General features: G+C 37.0%; 1 protein-coding gene across 1 annotated transcript in view; it reads left to right on the top strand.

Moving 5' to 3' along the window:
- TFAP2D (transcription factor AP-2 delta) overlaps positions 1-18,480 on the top strand; it is a gene marked incomplete at its 3' end in the record, with an annotated part of 66,098 nt that overhangs the window by 27,049 nt on the left and 20,569 nt on the right. The window contains 2 exon segments of the mRNA XM_079934835.1: positions 1,561-1,702; positions 7,515-7,628. Coding sequence (XP_079790961.1) covers positions 1,561-1,702; positions 7,515-7,628 — 256 coding nt within the window.

Here is an 18,480-nt window from a genome sequence, read left to right as displayed (position 1 = left end):
GTGTGTCTTTTAATCCATGGATCCATTAATTAATTCATTCCTGGGTCCTCGCACACAAAGCTCTTGTGGCACAGTCTACTCATTTTAACCACACATCAGAGTGTCTTCACTTGCCACTTCTTTTGATGTAGCATCGCTATACATCCAGTAACAATGTTACGTCGCAAGCAGGAGAAAGCAGTAAACAGAGCTAAGGGAAGGAAGGATCTGGCTGTCAGTGTAAATGTAAATAGCAGCTGTTCCATTCAAACTGTTTTTAAAACTACCACACGGTGAGAGGTTTGCCCAAAATGGGCCAGATCCTCAAGAATCAGGTTTTAACACAAAATTTAAGAGGCACGCTGCCATCCTCCTGTTTGCACTGTTTCACTTCTCCTACTATTGCACAAACAGTAGAGGGGAAAAAGTATATATATACACACATATATATGTTGATATTATAGATCAACACATATATTGCTATATAATATCAATATAATGTCAGTGAACACGTACAGACTATAGGTAATGCTTATGTAGATGCAGTATAACTTATAAAGTGCTACTGAGGTGTTTCTGGATTTGTTGTTGTTGTGACTACTATCATTGATATGACTGTCATCTTCCTAGAAACAGGAACAGTCTTTGGTGCCCTTTTATATCTGCCTTTACTCCTCCCTAGCACTTTGCCTTGAATGAAGTAGGTGCTCAATATATAGGTAGTGAGAGCTTGCTTTTTTAAAGTTTTAATGGTCAAGTAAGTATTGGCTTGATTGAGCTTTAAAAATACTGTTGTTTTCCAAACTGGAGTCCATGGCCAAATCTTGCCTTGCCAATAAGTCATTTTTACCCCATGTCTTTCAGATTTTGTGAAGGAACAAAAGTTATTTATCATTATACTGTACTTAGGAAGCACTGTATTTTTTATAAGGTACTGAAGAAGTACTATACATAGTACTAAAAGGTACTGAGGCTCACCATGAAGCCTGATAACGCTAGTACTGTAATTAGGCAGTATAATCTCTTTAGCAACATAATGTTGTGAAATTGATATAATTCAATTATTTCCCTTTCCAAAGTGTTCCCACTTCTTTGAAAATTTATGTGGACCTTTTGCCAGTGTTTTGATAGGCCTCCTGGAAAAGATATCTGAATATTTAGGATACATTGAGAATAGGTTGTAGGTTGGGCAGCAACAAAATGACATGCCCATAGAGCTTTTCCCCCAGGGCATTCATGTGTAAGATCTCAGATGTCCATCTGGTCTAATGGTCAGAGCCTCCAGGGGAATCCAAACTCCTGGACTGTGCTTCTGATTTTCCCCCTCAATTTCCCACATACCCCTGCCGGGTAAGTAGCTTCTGTTTCTCCATGTTTCTTAACCCCACCCCACCCCCAAAGCTCCTTTCCTTGGATTATTTAGAATGAATAGGAAAAATGATTCACATGACCACAACCAGGAATGAGGCTTGAGGAAAGAGAAGGTGTTCCTCTTGTTGAATTTGGACATTAGTGAGAAACTGACTTTTATTGTCTGCCAAGGAAATTAGTGAGAAACTGACTTTTATTGTCTGCCAACAGGGGAGGCGTTACACTTGGCTAGAGATTTTGGCTACACTTGTGAAACAGAGTTTCCAGCCAAAGCAGTAGGAGAACATCTTGCCAGACAACATATGGAACAGAAAGAACAGACAGCAAGAAAAAAGATGATCCTAGCGACCAAGTAAGCAGAATGGGGGAAGACTCTGTGTGCGTTCATCCTGTTTTGTTTTTTTTTTTTTTTTTTTTTTTCATTTTCTTTGAATGAGGGAAACAGTTTAGAAAGCACCTGGTCTCTAAGGGGGGTCTCACACACCAGCAGCTAGATGTATTAAACAAGGACTTCCCCAACATTGCACCCATAGCAAGATTTGCACCGACACTGACAAAAGTTCTTAGAAAACCTCTTCGGAATAGTAGGAATGCCTAACATGTTTAGGAGATGTAGATTCCAGGCAAATATGCTGGTTGGTTGCTATGCAATTCGGTCTAAGCCACTCACTGTGCCTTAATAAATGAGGAGAAAGATCTTAAAACGCTATAAGTTCTCAGAGAATGTGAAACATTGAGGACCCAGATGCATGAGAGGTAACAGAGAGACCTCTGGGATCAAGGATTGGCATCAGTGCCCCCATTTTTCCTTGTATATAATTAAGCAAATAATCCCAGAACTGCCCCAGCCCCTGTAGTGATATTGTCGAAAAGAAAAGGTAGAATGTGTGAGAAAGCTCCTGAAAATTGTAAAAAGTTCAATTAAAATGTGAATTAAAATAATGAGGGAAATGATGTGGAAAAGGGGAAGCTTTCATAAGATAACTTCAAACTCCCTCAAACTTGAAAGTTCTTTGATAATTAATGAAAGAACTATCATTTACTGTGTGAAAACCCAGCAGAACCTTAAGTACTACTCAAATCATGTTCAAATTTTTAGAAGAGGACTTCTAAAAACAGTGCATGTTGGGACTCCATGCTTCCACTGCAGGGGTTGAGGGTTCGATCCCTGGTCGGGGAGCTAAGATCCCGCATGCTGCGCTGCATGGACAAAAAAAAATTTAGATGAAAATCTTTCAAGTGGTAGCTAATTCTTGCTCTCTTCTCTTTACTGAAACAAGTTATTGCTACAGATAAACCATTAATAATCTTATTTAATTTCCTAACTCTATATTCAGATTTTAGAACTAAGAGTCCCAGGTGGTTAAATTATCATTTATACATTAGTTTCTTATTTGGGGAAAACTTGTAAAGAGAAAGTATGTGGTAGATCGTGTTAGAAACATTGCTTCTTAGAAACTGATTTTTTAAAATGACTTTACTATATGTTGGCTAAAATGTAAATGTCTCAAAATGCACAAAACCAAAAATAAATATTCCTCCTTCTACTACATCTAAAGTAACGTGGATCTTCTTACAAATTTAAGGTTTTGTGTGGCATACCTACCACCCACCAGGCTTTTGCCCAGGAAACGTTAAGTCCATTATTTGGGGTTTGTGCTGCTTGTGGCTGTCACTGTTTGGGTTTCAGATATATTTATTCATTGCTCTTATGAGAGTACTAGATAATTCTCTCACCTTGCCCCAAAGAAAAGGGAAATGAAAGGTGGTGGCAAAAGAAAAGACAAAACAAGGAGATAAAGGGGAAAGGAATAGCAGAAAGACAGAAGTAAGAGTTAGAGAAAGAACATTATAAGGGATGTAACACTTGGATTTAAAATTTTGAGAGGAGCTTTGTGCTAGGGAAGCTGCTGAACACTTGCTAGTAGAAAGACCTAAACCTAGATTTTTTGTGCAGTTTATCTCCCGGGGTGGGGGGGGGGGCGGGGGGTGGTCTTCACATCTACTTTGCTTCTACTTTTTCCCTCTTCCAAACAGTTTTTGACCCAGAGGGGTCTTCATCCTCCACATTTCAGTTTTACCAGAAGGAACTGAAAGTACATGTAGTTCGTTCGTTTGTATCCTTAATGTAATCTCAGGAGACTGTAACAAATTATTACAGATCAGGAGAAATAGACAGTGCTAGAAGTTAGGTAGCATCTCCTAGGTGTTCCCAAAGCATATCATTCTAGCTGGTAGGATTTTACAAATTTCCCAACATGCATACCCATGTGATACCTCTGAATGATACTATTATCCCCAAATACTAATTATCCAAGAGAAAACACCTGCATGTTTCCTACCTCAAAATTACTCGGTTGTGGTTTTATCATGCATTTTCTAAGACTTTCACCCCCTGATCCAGAGAAATCCTTCTTGTCTTCCTTCCTCCAGATTCTAGAACTGTTCACTCCCACCATCCACAGCAAGGCCACCATTACATTTCCAAACACAAGCTCCCATTTTCTTGGGAATTCCCATCACTCTGTCTAAGTGTTTGGGAGTCAGTGCATTCAAACTGATGTTGAGATTTTGTTTTCACAGAAGTGAATGTTAGAAGAACTTGGGAGAAGTACTTTCATATTTGTCAAAGTTGTATGGAAACATCTATTTTATAGTAGTAGATTCAACTAGGGAGTAGTATTTCCCTTTTACATGGTATCTAAGTAATGTATATTATTTTAGGTGACATTTTGAACTTTGATTTCATGAAATATTTCAAGAACATGTAATTCTCTTTGATCCCTCTTCCCGTAGCTGGACATTTGCAGACCATTAAATGTCAAGCAAGAATTGAATTCACTAATTCCAATTACCTTACTTTAAGTAAGAGTAAATAGGCTATAAACATCTAGAAATTAGGAGACAGACTAAATGTTTTGTTTTTGTGGTTATTTATATCCATTCCATCTTCTTATTAGATCATGTGAAACAAGCATTGAAGAATCGGAGACTATGCAGTCATAGCAAACATACTCAATACAAGTAGTCATCAATATAAGTAGATAAATTAAGGGGTGTGTGGGAATAAATGCCTTTCTGCAACATATTAATGGATCCAACATGTGTTCTGAGTAGTTTCTAAATTTTCCAATGGTAAAGCATTGGCTGTTTTCGATTAAAATGCTCAGTGTTGAAATTAAGTAATCTACCTGGATATTCATCACATTCTAATCAGTTCACCTTTCTTTGTTCAGAGGACTGTGACAGTTGTATCAAAAATATATACAAAATTCAAAATTCTTTAGATGAGAGATCCAATTGCTGATCCACATGGGCACAATGGCTTACATATTTCTTTTTTACCTCTATGAATAACAGATTCTGTTGTATTTAATTATATTGCCGAGTATACAATTGTAAGAAAGGCTCATTGATTAAGTGCCGTTACCCTCCTAATTCCTCTTTATTCCCAGTGCTTTGTTGATTAACCAAACATTTTCGTGTAATTAGATAATTATTTAAGGGGGGTAATAGAAACTGAGTTAGACAGTTTTTGAAATCTAAAAATGTACTGGACAAAACATTTATTTGATTTATGAAAAACACATTTAAACCTCTTCATTGAATTTAGAACTAAATATGATTAACACTTGATCTGCATTAGGGTAAAGCGGAATAGTTAGCGAGTTTTAATTTTTACCATAACATTAATACTCAAAAGGAGAAACAGAACTTTAAATTCAGACATCAGCTAAAAAATTATATCCTTAAGGACAATGACGTAAGTGATAAAGTTAGAATTTATGATTCATCGAAGATCATCTTGTGTTACGTAATTCATAATGTGACATTTTGTTTGGAGAAATAAGAGTATTTCTTACTGTAGCTTCATAAATAAAAATTTAAATAAGAATAAAACTAAGCATAAAAATAGTAACTCTGTAACTGTCATAATGCGATGATAATAATTGCCTAAAGGAAATCTACAAAATTGTCATCTGTTTTTAAGTCTGGAGACTGTCCAAAGTCAGTGAATTAAGCAGAAGAATCAAATATCAAGGTTGAAAATTCTGAAACTTCTCCTGATACAGCTTCATGTGTGGAGTAGTTGAATTGCTTAGCATAAGTTAAATTTTTCCACACTTGCCTTTTCCTCATTTCTTCCTCAACTTTAAGTTTATTGTAACTTGCTCTGTTGTTTAAACAGTAAAGAAATTGATCTGCCAACTTTAAATTAGTTTATTCAATTATCCGAGAAATTCCCATATCATAACACACGAACTAAAGCAATGTTTTAACCTCCATTTAAATTTTTAATACATTTTAATCTGATAGAAAATTAAGAGACCAGTCGGTAAACAACTCCAATATTCCTTTGTAATAATGCATCATACTGATGACCTACCACGTAGTAATTCACATTGCTAGTCTGAAAAGTGATAGCAAGAGTTTGTATTTTAAAATTTAGTAAGACATTTTCTAAAAACAAAGATAACAATATATCTAACTATTAAATAACATAAAGTGCAACAGATAACAATGCCCCACCAAATGTCACTGTTTGATGCCAACAAATAATATCAACATTTAATTTAAGTTGCTACTCGTTAATTAAAAATAGGCAATACACCTGAAAGTCAGCCAACTGAGTCTAACTCAGAACAGAAAAAGTGAGAAGTTCAGATAAAATATTTTCAGTGGAAGTACACACATGCACTGTTAAAACATGCGTTTAGATGCTACATCTGAGACGCAACCAAACATTAACAGGTGGTGTGGAGGATCCTGTTTGATTTAGAGCAGGTAAAGACTTACCTGTTTGTTGTTTGGCTTTTCCTTTCCCTATGACCCTCTTTTACTTTCACTTCTGTTCAAAATGAGTAAGGCAAATTCTGTGAAATGATGATATTTGAACACTGGCATTAAAACTGAGACTCATTGCTTGTAAAAAAAAAAAAAGTCTCAAATGATCTCCAGAAGAATTCGATAAATATGGGGTACCTTATAATAAACAAGCCTCCTCTGATTTTAACTCAATGGTACGTTATTTGGGCTTCAGGACATTTTGTCACTTTGTAGTAGTTTTTTGCTTAATGACACAAATGCTTTGGAGAGGACTTTGTGGCTGGGCCCACGCAGTGGCTTTCACTTGGAATAATTTGACCCTTCTGTACTTGATTTTGGCTCCATAGGTAATTATAGTCAGGGCTACATTATTACATTTTGTGACTGCCCATTGTAAATCCAGACAGAAAACCTAATCACTATCATAGTATGCCTTGAATGTGGAGTGGTTTCACTTAGCTGATGGATTCTTTTGAGTAATTCCTCGGCAGTCTTTTACTTCACTCTTCAGCTTCTGCATTAATCTAGTGTTTTGTTGTTAAAAAAACACACACACACATGGTTCCTTCATATGTTTGCTTCTTCAGAATTATATCTTTTGGACTATGTATCACAAGGGCTTTACTGTTATCAAACAATCATGGTAATATGAAACCAATGATCAGAAATCATAATCATTTAAATTAAGAAAAGCAGCAGAAAAATGCCCTTGCTGATACTTTTTTGCAAGAAACTATCTTACGTGGAGCACAATGTAATCATTTTTCTGAGACAGAATGAGGCTAGTAGACTAAATTTGGGTGATTGTCTACTTCAATTATTAAAAACACAAATTTAGTCCAGAAGAGTCTGAATTATAATGAAATATTGGGGAAAGGGATTTCCCAAAGTCTACTTGAATCATGGCTCTGAAATAAGCCTATAGCTTGATTTAAACTTGTTTACAGACATGATACCCCACCCCCAGAATCACATTTTAATTTTTTTAAAGGAATTATTAATTGTGATCCTGTTTTATAGATTTTTCCCTTATACTGAGGTTAATCTATGAATATTCACCTTAAAAATGAACATTGGTTTTGTCAATGTTCCTGGACTGTTACTCACCTGAAAGTTTTCATGATCATCTTGAGAGCATGATCAACTTGAGAGCATAGTTGCTATTGTAACTCATTGTAACCTCATCTGTATGTTGTAGATGGAACTTCAGAGGTTGCTTTATGATATTTATCTAGTCCTCTTTTAAAAGAGAAAACAAGCCTTTGGAAAAATATCATGGGATGAAATTAAAGCCCCGTCTCAAGAGTTCAACTTTAATTTTGAATCTTTTATTTTAGACAAATTTGTAAAGAATTTCAAGACCTCTTGAGCCAAGATAGATCACCGCTGGGATCCTCCAGACCCACTCCAATTCTAGACCTTGACATCCAGAGACACTTAACACATTTCAGGTAAGAATCGTTTTTCAATTTGTTCAGACTCTCTTTTAAATTGTTAAAACCATCTTTATTAACCCAGACATGTGTGTAGTCCTATCACAGTTCCATTTAGAGATAAAACATATATATATATATATATATATATATATATATATATATATATATATATATGGTGACTGCCTGAAATTTTGAAATTCCAAGCACCTAAGATCAAATTGTAAAAGTAACTAAAGCATGAAGCACTTTGGATCAGAAAATTTATAACTTTGTGTGATTTCAAAGAACCTGTGACTGTGAGCTCTATTATTTCAAACAATAGCACTTTTAGATCAGGATCCTGAAATCCTTTAAACAGTTCTTTACCTTGATTAGGTGAATCGTTGAATAGGCAGACGATGTGATAGAAACTAATGGGACATCCTAGACCGATTTTCCAGGAGTACGCTAATGATTTCTCTGCAGTTAGAAACCGCGCATGGTTCTTAAGTTAGACCACACAAGCATATTTTAAAGAACCCAGGATGTATTATTGAAAGTATATCTTAAATTTCATTTTCTGAAATTCTTTGGAAGAGAATAGACTATTTTTCTTGGTTAATTTATGCCCTGGTTGCAATGTGGAAACGAACATGATAATTTTTCAGGTGCCTTCCAAATGTTAAACTCTAGAATTCTAATGCCTACATGACATTTCTCATCAATAAAAATTTTTATTTATCCTCTTTTTATTATTATCATTTAGTTTAAAAAATCAATGCTAAGGAAAGACCAACATAATTAAATTTCAAAATGCTTTCAATACCTCTCAATGATTATAATGCTTTTGAGGAAGATATTCTGTTATACAAAATAATGGATATTTAAGTAAGTTGGAATTTTATCTGCAACATCAGAGACTTTTAAATAAAATACTTAATTTTTCATCATGTCACAATACTCCTCAAGGTGTAATAGACACCTCTCTGAAGATTAAAGGATTTGTCTTCTAAAAATGCACCAAATGTAGGATAAGTTCCCAGGACTTTTCTTCTACCATTCAATTGGGTTAGTGAAGGTGAGTGTACTAAAACTGGGAGAAAGCGTAGTGCTTAAAAGTTAAGAGCAAAAGGCTTTGGAGTCAAGAGAATGGTCTTCAAATCCAGACCCTTAATACATCTGAGCTGGGTTATTTGGGGTTAATGTATGTACTCTTCTCAAGCTTTTCTTTCCCTAGCTTTTAATGGAATAAGAACTGCTCCATTACATGGTGGTAGTGAGCTAAAATGAGAAAATGAATACAGAGTAAGCATTCAATAAATGATATACTGTTTACTGCACCACGGATCCAAGTTTAAAAAGTACAAACTGCTCTACTATCATATCTGTACAAATATTTTCCACATTTTTATTTGTATACATACTTAAGAGATTAATAGTTTTTACAGAAGTTCAATTCACAGCTTAATAATTTTTATACAAGTTCAATTCTGGATTTAAGGAGGTTTGTTGAGTTACAGATTTACTCCAAGAAGGAACTTACTGTTGGAATACAGAGAACTGGGGCTCTCTGTCATGTCTGCTAGGTCATTTCCAATCACAGAGGTCATAGCCTTTATTGGACAGTGAGCTGTCCTTTTTCAAGGCTCAAAACAGACTACGGCATCAATGGGTAAATTGGATATCAGCTACAGTGTAAAATAAATAGGCAAACGATTTGTCTGTTTAGCGTCCGCACAATCTGCTAATTTGTTGATACCTGAGTCATCTGCCAACTTAATGCCACAGAACCCTTTAGAGAAAACTTTCATTTCTAAACTTGAGCTGAATGTTTCCTACATGTGCTTTATATGCTCTTTGGTTCCTCCCCATGCAAAATATAGTAACAAGCTAGTCTAGAATTACCCAGAGAAGCTAGTCTGATGTTTCCTAGAGAAAAGCTAAATATATGGTAAATTGTTCCTCCTCATTCTCCGTAAAAAAGAGAGATTACATTTTGGGTATAAAGCTCTCGAGAAGATATATGCCTGCAGATTCTCAGTCACAACAATTTGAAATGTACAGCCATATCTTAACACATTTAACATTACATGGTATATCTACTTATAAATGTATCACCTATAAAACTTTGGTATTATTATTGATGTGTTGAGTAGTTAGCGATCAGAAAGTTACGACTCCCATTTATTATGCTTTTGTAATGTTTGTCAGATTTTTTCATATATTTTGCTTTAACTACATTCTGATTATTTATTTAGATGAAATCTTCTGGATTTCACAATGGCGGGTAGTATGACGTTAAAAATCACTTAACCAAAATTCACTTTACAGCAAATTTCCTTAATTATATCTTTTTTAAAAATTGTGGTTAAAAAAACACAACAGCATTTACCATCTTAATCACTTCTAAGTGTACAGTTCAGTAATGTTAAGTATATTCACATGGTTGGGCAACCAGTCAACAGGATTTTTTTCGTTTTGCAAATCTGAAACTCTATAGCCATTAAACAACGAATTTCCCCTTCCCCCCAGACCTTGGCAACCACCACTCTACTTTCTGTCCCTATGAATTTGACTAAATACTTCAAATAAGTAAACTCATACAGTATTTGTCTTTTTGTGATTGACTTATTTCACTTAGCATAATGCTTTCAAGGTTCATCTATGTTGTAGCACATGCTAAATTTCCTTTCCTCTAAGACTGAATAATATTCTATTGTACATGTATACCACATTTCGCTTATCCAGTCATCCATTAGTGGAGACTTGGGTTGCTTCTACCTCTTGGCTATTGTGAATAGTGCTGCTCTGAACATGGGTGTGCAAATATCTTTTGAAGATCCTGCTTTCAATTTTTTTTGGATATATGTCCATAAGTAGCATCACTATGTCTATGGTCATTCTATTTTTAATTTTTGAGAAAATGTCATATTGTTTTCCAATGTGCCTGCACCATTTTACATTCCCACCAACAGGGCACAGGGTTCTAATACCTCTACCTCTTGTTATTTACTGTTGTGATGTTATTTGCGCGGCAGATAGTAGCTATCCTAATGAGTGTGAGGTGATATCTCATTGAAGTTTTGATTTGCATTTCCTTAATGAATATGATGTTAAGCATCTTTTAATATGCTTGTTGGCCATTTCTATGGCATCTTAGAAGAGCTCTTTATTCACATCCTTTGCCCATTTGTAAATCTGGTTATTTGCTTTTTGTTGTTGAGTTGTAGGAGTTCTTTATATAGTCTGGATATTAACCCCGTATTAGATATACAATTTGTAAATATTTTCTCCCACTCTGTAGGTTGACTTTTTATTCTGTTGTGTTCTTTGATGCATAGAGGTTTTTGATATAGTTCAATTTGCCTATTTTTATTTTTGTTGCCTGTGTTTTTGATGTTATATCCAGGAAATCCTTGCCATATCTAGTGTCATGAAGCTTTCCCCCAACTGTGTTTTCTTCTAAGAGTTTTAGAGTTTTAGGTCTTATGTTTAGATCTTTGATCCATTTTGAGTTAATTTTTGTATATGGTGTAAGATGTGTCCAACTTTATTTTTTTTTGCATGTCTTAATATTCTTTTAAACAAAAGTTTTAAACATGGTTGACATTTCCAATTAAAATCCAAGTTTAAGTCTCCTGACGTAAACCGAATTTAAGTGTGTGTTTCTTTTGGTTTTTACTGTGTATTTATTAAAAGTAGCCTCAATAAAATATCTTAATAGGACTGTAAAATCAGCTTGTTGCCTGACCTTGGAAAAATACCTCACACTTTAGAAGTGTAGCTCTTAAACCTGGGTTCATAGTGGAATTTCCCTTAGAGCTTTTTAAAAGTCTTGAGGCCAAAAAAAAAAAGCCAAAAAAAGAAGACAAAAGGGAATTCCCAGGCTGTCGAGTGGCTAGGATTCTGTGATTTCACTGCCGAGGACACGGGTTCGATCCCTGGTTGGGGGACTAAGATCCTGCAAGCTGCATGGCGTTGCCAAAAAAAAAAATCTTGAGGCCTGAAGTACACTTTTAAAGATCTAATTCAATAGGTCAAGTCTAGGATTGGACTCAGGCATCTGTATAATATGCAAAATCTGAAGTTGATTCTGATAATTAGACAGCTTTAAGTCTAGACAGCTCACAGTCCTAGGATATTCCAAGACTATTAGCTTCTTTTCCCTTGGAAGGAAAACATTTCTAATTTTTTTTTTTTTTTTTGCGGTACACGGGCCTCTCAGTGTTGTGGCCTCTCCCATTGCGGAGCACAGGCTCCGGACACGCAGGCTCAGCGGCCATGGCTCACGGGCCTAGCCGCTCCGCGGCATGTGGGATCTTCCCGGACCAGGGCACGAACCCGTGTCCCCTGCATCCGCAGGTGGACTCTCAACCACTGCGCCACCAGGGAAACCTCTAATTCATTTTCAAAGTGACATTGAGAATTATGTAAAGTTCTGTCTTATACTCTAATGAATTAAAGAGATTCTACATCTATTATCCTGCTAATAATCTGGGTAACAATGTGTTAGCATGGAAGGTGTCTCTTTCATAATTTCCTACTGACGGTGGTAACTTTAATTTGATAGAAGCATCAGCTCAAGAGAAAAATGTGTTAGAAAGGAAACATATCACATCTGGTGTTGCAAACAGTCCATTAGCAGAGTCTGATTTTCCACTGTTTTGCTGAGTGCTGTCTGGGAAAGAAGTAAGGAGAGAGTGTGACTGGATGAGCATAGAGACGACTCTGATTAGTAGCATCCACTTGTGCTACTATTTTATTTCGTCAGAATCTCCTTCCCAGTGCAAACCACTTGAATTACATCTTCCAGGGTGGCTGATTTGGTACCTGGAGAACCATGGCTTACTTTCAGCAGATTGAATATGTCTAGGTAGAGCTAGGGAATGATCTGGCCTTGTAAAGCCCAGATAACTACTTCCAGTTTTCTGTGGTAACTGACATATCAGGGTGCTCTGGGAAACGGTGGGGAGAGTAGTGGCCCTTCTCGTGACTGACTCACAGCCTGGAAAGCTGCTCGTTTCTATCAAAATGACAGGAGGCAGGTTTATCCATTATTTATAATTTACTGAGTACCATCCAAAGTGTATATTGCTTTAGAGACCAGAGCGGACACCACAGCATCTACTGGAAAGGGGAAGACGATTGACTGAAATCTGCGGAAGTCCCCACAGACACAGTTCCCCGGAATGGTGATGACAATTAGACCAAGGTGGCGTGGGACTTCACGGACAGAACAGACTCAGCTCAGATGAAACCAGAGCCCTAATTTTCTGAAATGTTAGGAATTCCCTTCTTTGAGATCTCAAGAAATCTTAATAACTTTGCCCTTCTTTGTGTCTTATGTTCTCATAATATCCTTGAATCTAAAGTCAAGCAAAAGCACGTTGAACAACGTAAGTAAGGGGAGGAAGCTAGACTATTTTTAATGCTCAGTTCAGAGAAAACAACCTGTTGGGAAAATGAGGTTGTTTTCTTTCTCAGCACCCACCTGGGGAGCATGATATTTTACTGTTTCTTGTATTTTACTGTGCTAAGGGCAGGTGGTGCAAAGATGGCCAAAGGATTGTCCCATCTTTAAGTACTTCTGAAGTGGAAGACAGTTACATACAAAGACTTAAAATATGACATAGAGAGATTATAAGAGTGTTAAGTAGAGTGCAGGTAATTACCTGGGATAATTGGGAAAGGATTTCCCCCCCTTTTTTTTTACTGTAAATATTTTTTTATTGAAATATAGTTGATTTACAATACCGTGTCAGTTTCAGGTGTACAGCACAGTGATTCAGTTTTACATACATATGTATCTTTTTTTTTCCAGATTCTTTTCCCTTATAGGTTATTGCAAAATATTGAGTAGAGTTCCCTGTGTTATACAGTAGGTCCTTGTAGGATTTCCTCTGTCTATCCACAGTACTTAGCACACAGTATGTGCCCAATACCTATATGTTACTAAATGTAGAATACGATACTAACTCTGTTTTGTCTTGGATATATTCTCCTCTGTTTCATTCCCAGGGCCTTGGTGTTTTCTTTGGACCATGGGCTGGGGATTCAATGTGCTTAAATTCTTCTATTTGAGTCACAAAGTATACTGACATCACATCGTCTTAGAAATAGACCCTCCTACAACTCCCATAACTCTTTGGAAATAAGCAATGCATAGGCTGTCCCCGATGTCTGTGTTTGCTGGTGATTACATTCTCCTCATTGATTCTCAGTGTTGGAAGGCCCCTTAAGTTCCCCACTCTCCTCCAACATTTGAATCTTCCCTCCAACATCCCTGTCAAGTTGTCACCCATCCCAGGCTCGATAACTTCCAGTGATAGGCTGCTCTTTTCATGCCTCGGCATCCCTTCTATCTCTGACAACTCTATTAGCAATGCCTTCCCTCCGTTGGGCCAAGATCTGTCTCCCTAACATTCCCACTCCTTGGGGGCCCTATAGAGTCAGTTTAATCCTGTTTCCCTCCCGGTTTCTAGAGGCAGCGCTCATGTCTCTCTGAATTTTCTCTTCCTGGGCCGTTCATCCCCCTTCTCTTTCTCTACGTATGACATGCATTCCAGTCAACTCAACTAGAATCTTCTGAGTGCTATGTGCTTGACAACACACTGAAGATAGGATGTGTGTCTCTATTTAAATGTGGACACGTCTTCTCCAAGGAGCCTAAGATGTGTATAGTTTTTGTTTTTTGTTTTTATTTTTTCATTTTCTTGGGATGGGAAAATGGTGGGGAAGGTAACCAGGAGTGGAGGATTTTATTAATCTTGTGAAAGCATCTTTAGTGTCAGAAGAGAAATAAAGAAATTTCAATTAAATCTCTAATCCCAAAAGAAAACATCGTAAAATAAATTACATGCCTAGGCTTAGATTTAAGAAACAGAATTATTGACCCCTTCAGGATGTTCTGCCAGTTCAAGGGGACTTCGAAGACCATTTTATTTAAGAATGTTGGAAATAATAGGCCTGAATTGTGAAGGAAAAAAAATCCTATGTTTTCCACACTGAAGCTCCTTTATGTAAGGCTGAAATTAAACTTTAAAACTTTAACCTAGACTCCAAAAGTGCACTTACATTCTCCACTTCAAAGAAAAACATACCTGTAAGTGGTCTTATTCACTACTTAAATAAAAAAGGACAGCCTGTATTTACATAAGAGAAAAAAACCTCTTTCCCTTGAAGTAAAACTTTCAATAGAAAAAAATGTAGACTATAAAATAAAACAGGCAACAGTTTTCACTTCCTTAGCAGATAAGTGGGACCATGATGCCCTTCTTGCATGAATCTACATTAAATTACTTACCTTTACTTAACGTTAAGCAAGAAATTAAAGTGTAAATCAGTTGCCAGTATTTATTGTCCTTCACAAAGTGCGTGGCCCCAAACCAAATGCTGCAGGAGATACGAACATAAAAACATCTATTGCAGGTGATTTGATGACTTTAATGGAGTTTTAGGTTCAGCACATAGGAGACTGGTAATTCAAACAAGAGAAACCAGAAGCAACTGTTTCTAACAAAAATTTGCAAACATTGTCCCCTAACAATTACATGTGAATAATTTGGTAAATTTGTATTTAAATAATTTCTATCTTTGTTGATCTGTGGGTTGGGGGAGAGACAGCACGAAATCATGGGAAATACTCAGAATGGATGTCAGGGCGTCTAGCTCAGTCTCCTCTTGGTTTCCGGCTGGAAGTGTGGATTTAGAGAAGACATTTACCAGTCTGGCCTCTGCAGGTTCATCTGTAAATTGACAACAGTTAAGCTGGATGATCTTGAAGGCTCCTTCTAAGCTTCTTTATTCCATTCTCCATTTACTGCTCAGTCAATCATTTATGCTGTGTTTCCATGTGATCTCACTTCCTCTCTATGTGTTTTAGCAACTTGTTCATTTAAAAAAGTCAACAGCTGATGGAAACTATATATTTGGTGGTGAGCACACTGTTGTATATACAGAAGTAGAAATATAATGTGCACATGAAACTTACATAATGTTATAAACCAAGGTTACTTCAATAAAAAAATTTCCCCAGAAGTCAACAGTTGACTAAATTCATCTAAGAGAGCACGAGTCCTCAGCTTAGCATTTTCCTTCCCCTATTCTACAAAGAAAATACGAATTGTCTGATAGGGAGAAATATAAGGACATGGTTAATTTATCCCCAAAAGCTCTATTTCCATATGTAAAAAATAGGGTGGAGATATCAAAAAAAATGTCTTTACCTTCAAAAAATTGACTTGGATGTGATTGACTTTGGTCTCTCCTAATGTGTGTGCAATGATTATACCCTTAGCTTCCTTTGCTAATGAGATGGAGTGAAGTAAAATGGAATCACAAGGACTCAATCCCTTTGGGACCTCAGAGTAAGTGGCTGAGAAAAACAGGAGAAACGTGACCTTAGAGTGATGGATAGGCAATCACGTCTCCCAACCTGGCAGAGGTTCAGGACAGTCATAAATGCACTTCTCCAAAGTGAGTTTCACAGTCCCATGAGCTGCTCCTTGGAAGTGTGTCATGCTCAAGTGTTTTTTTGGGCTCAAGAAACCCTGACTACCATACTCCTCTAGAGGTACGCCAACGCAGTTGGCATATTATAAGCTCCCAAAACTGTTTTTGAGTGGAAGGAATGCTTAGCTTCCTGTCTCCAAAACTTGATCACAGAAACTGTTTTTTTCTCAGAATACCTATTAACATTCCATGGAACTAAGGCTCTGCAGAAGTTCTTGGGGGAAATGCTGGAAAAGTTCAGCTTCCTCTTTTACCCAGGGAGGTTAGCCAACCCGGTATTTAGGTGTCATTTCTTGGCTCTAAGGGAACATGCCTAACTCCCTAGCTACATTTAAACTATTCAGTACTGTTTCTAAAATACTGATGTTTTGGACCCATCCCAAACCAATTAAATCAGGATCTCCGGGGTGGGACCCGCACGTTGGCATTTTTTTAAATAAACTCCCTGGGTGATTCTTGCATGTATCTAGGGTTGAGAACCACCAGCTAAAGAAACCATAGAACATTTGTGGGTGCTGACAAGGCCTTGCTAACAAGTGGGTTGCTACTCACTACCAGAGAACCATATACCTTAATTATGCACCTCAATTAAACTCCATGTTAAAAGCCCTGGGGGCTAGGGGTTAATATAATTTATGTAGGAAATAAGCACAATCAGTCAGTTTCCTTTTTCTCTGCTTCCTCAACCAGTTTGGCTAGAAAGGATAGATGCCATCAAGTTCTGGGTGCTTAAGACCCAGCTGCTTTCCTCAGGCGGAGGTCTCTTCCCATGACCTATATTCAGGAGTTGTGCCACTTCAGAGAGATGAAGCATCTTCCCCTCATGGTTCTGAAAAGAACTAAGGTTTTGCAGAGAAGCCCCACAATCCTTTGCTGGTGTTCTCCAGGGTCTGTCTCCCAGCCTCCTGCCCTCATGGCTGTTCTCATGAGTGGAAGAAGGCATTTTTCCATCTGCCACCTAAAAGAGTAGTGAGGAGTACAGACTGAGCCTCAGGCTACAGTTGGACCTAAACCTGCAGTCTCTGAATAATCCAGGAGAGAAGGAAAAGGAGGCTTGTCTTCCCTTTAAATCTTGCTGCCTGCATGCCTCCCAGAGGCCGGAAAGCAGAACTGAGGTTGATAACAGTGGCATCTCTATGCTATTCGGAAAAATCAAAGGTACATGAGACCAAACACCCACTGGAATGATGCAACATAACAAAATAATAGGAACAATAGCCCAAACTATTTCAACCTTTACACACAACCAAAAACTTCTCCAGATAGAAAGTTGAAATTTGACAAAGAAAAATCAGCTTTTGCTTTAATTATCTAAATGATGATGGTAGAGTATTTTCTCTTGATTTTCAGTCTTCTAGCTTGTAGTATAATAGTATCTACTACTTCCAGCTTTTTGTATCCCAAAAGAAAGCTAGAAGAATCCATCCTTAGTTGTCAGACACAACTGAGTGAGGCAGTCCTCAGTGGCAAATAGGAATGAGACTTTTATTTTCCTTTTAATCCTGTTAAATCAGTGTTCCCTTAGTAGGTGGAAAGGATGTGTTTGAGCCCAGGCCCAACTCTTCTTTTTAAATTCAAGTACAGTTGACTTACAATATTATATTAGTTTCACGTGTACAGCACAGTGATTCAGTATTTTTACAGATTATACTTTATTAAATGTTATTATAAGATAATGACTGTAATTCCCTGTGCTCTACAGTGTATCCTTGTTGCTTATCTATTTTATACAAAGTAGTTTTATCCCTTAATCCTATAACCCTAACTTGCCCCTCCCCCCTTCCCTGTACCCTCTGGCAACCACTAGTTTGTTTTCTGTATCTGTGAGTCTGTTTCTGTTTTGCTATAGTCATCCGTTTGTATTATTTTTTAGATTCCACATACAAGTGATTTCATACAGTATTTGTCTTTCTCTGTCTAATTTATTTCACTAAGCATGATATTCTCTAGGTTCATCCACATTGCTGCAAATGGGAGGTTTTAATTTTGTGTGTGTGGCTAATACATACCACATCTTCTTGGTCCATTTGTCTCTTGATGGACAGTTGGGTTGCTTCCATATGTTGGCAATTATAAATAATGATGCTATGAACATTGGGGTACAGGTATCTTTTTGCACCAGTGCTCTCGTTTTTCTTTTCTGGATATATACCCAGGAGTGGAATTGCTGGATCATACTGATAGCTCTATTTTTAGTTTTTTGAGAAACCTCCATATGGTTTTCCACCAATTTACATTCCCATCAATAGTGTATAAGGGTTTCCTTTTCTCCACATCATCACCAGCATTTGTTATTTGCAGACTTTTTGATGATAGCCATTCTGACAGGTGTGGGGTGATGTCTCATTGTTGTTTTGATTTGAATTGCTCTAATAAT

This window comes from Stenella coeruleoalba (genome assembly GCF_951394435.1).
Source record: "Stenella coeruleoalba genome assembly, chromosome: 10".
Lineage (NCBI taxonomy): Eukaryota > Metazoa > Chordata > Mammalia > Artiodactyla > Delphinidae > Stenella > Stenella coeruleoalba.
Note: the sequence above shows the minus strand (reverse complement) of the source record. Positions and strands in the feature narration are given on the sequence as shown.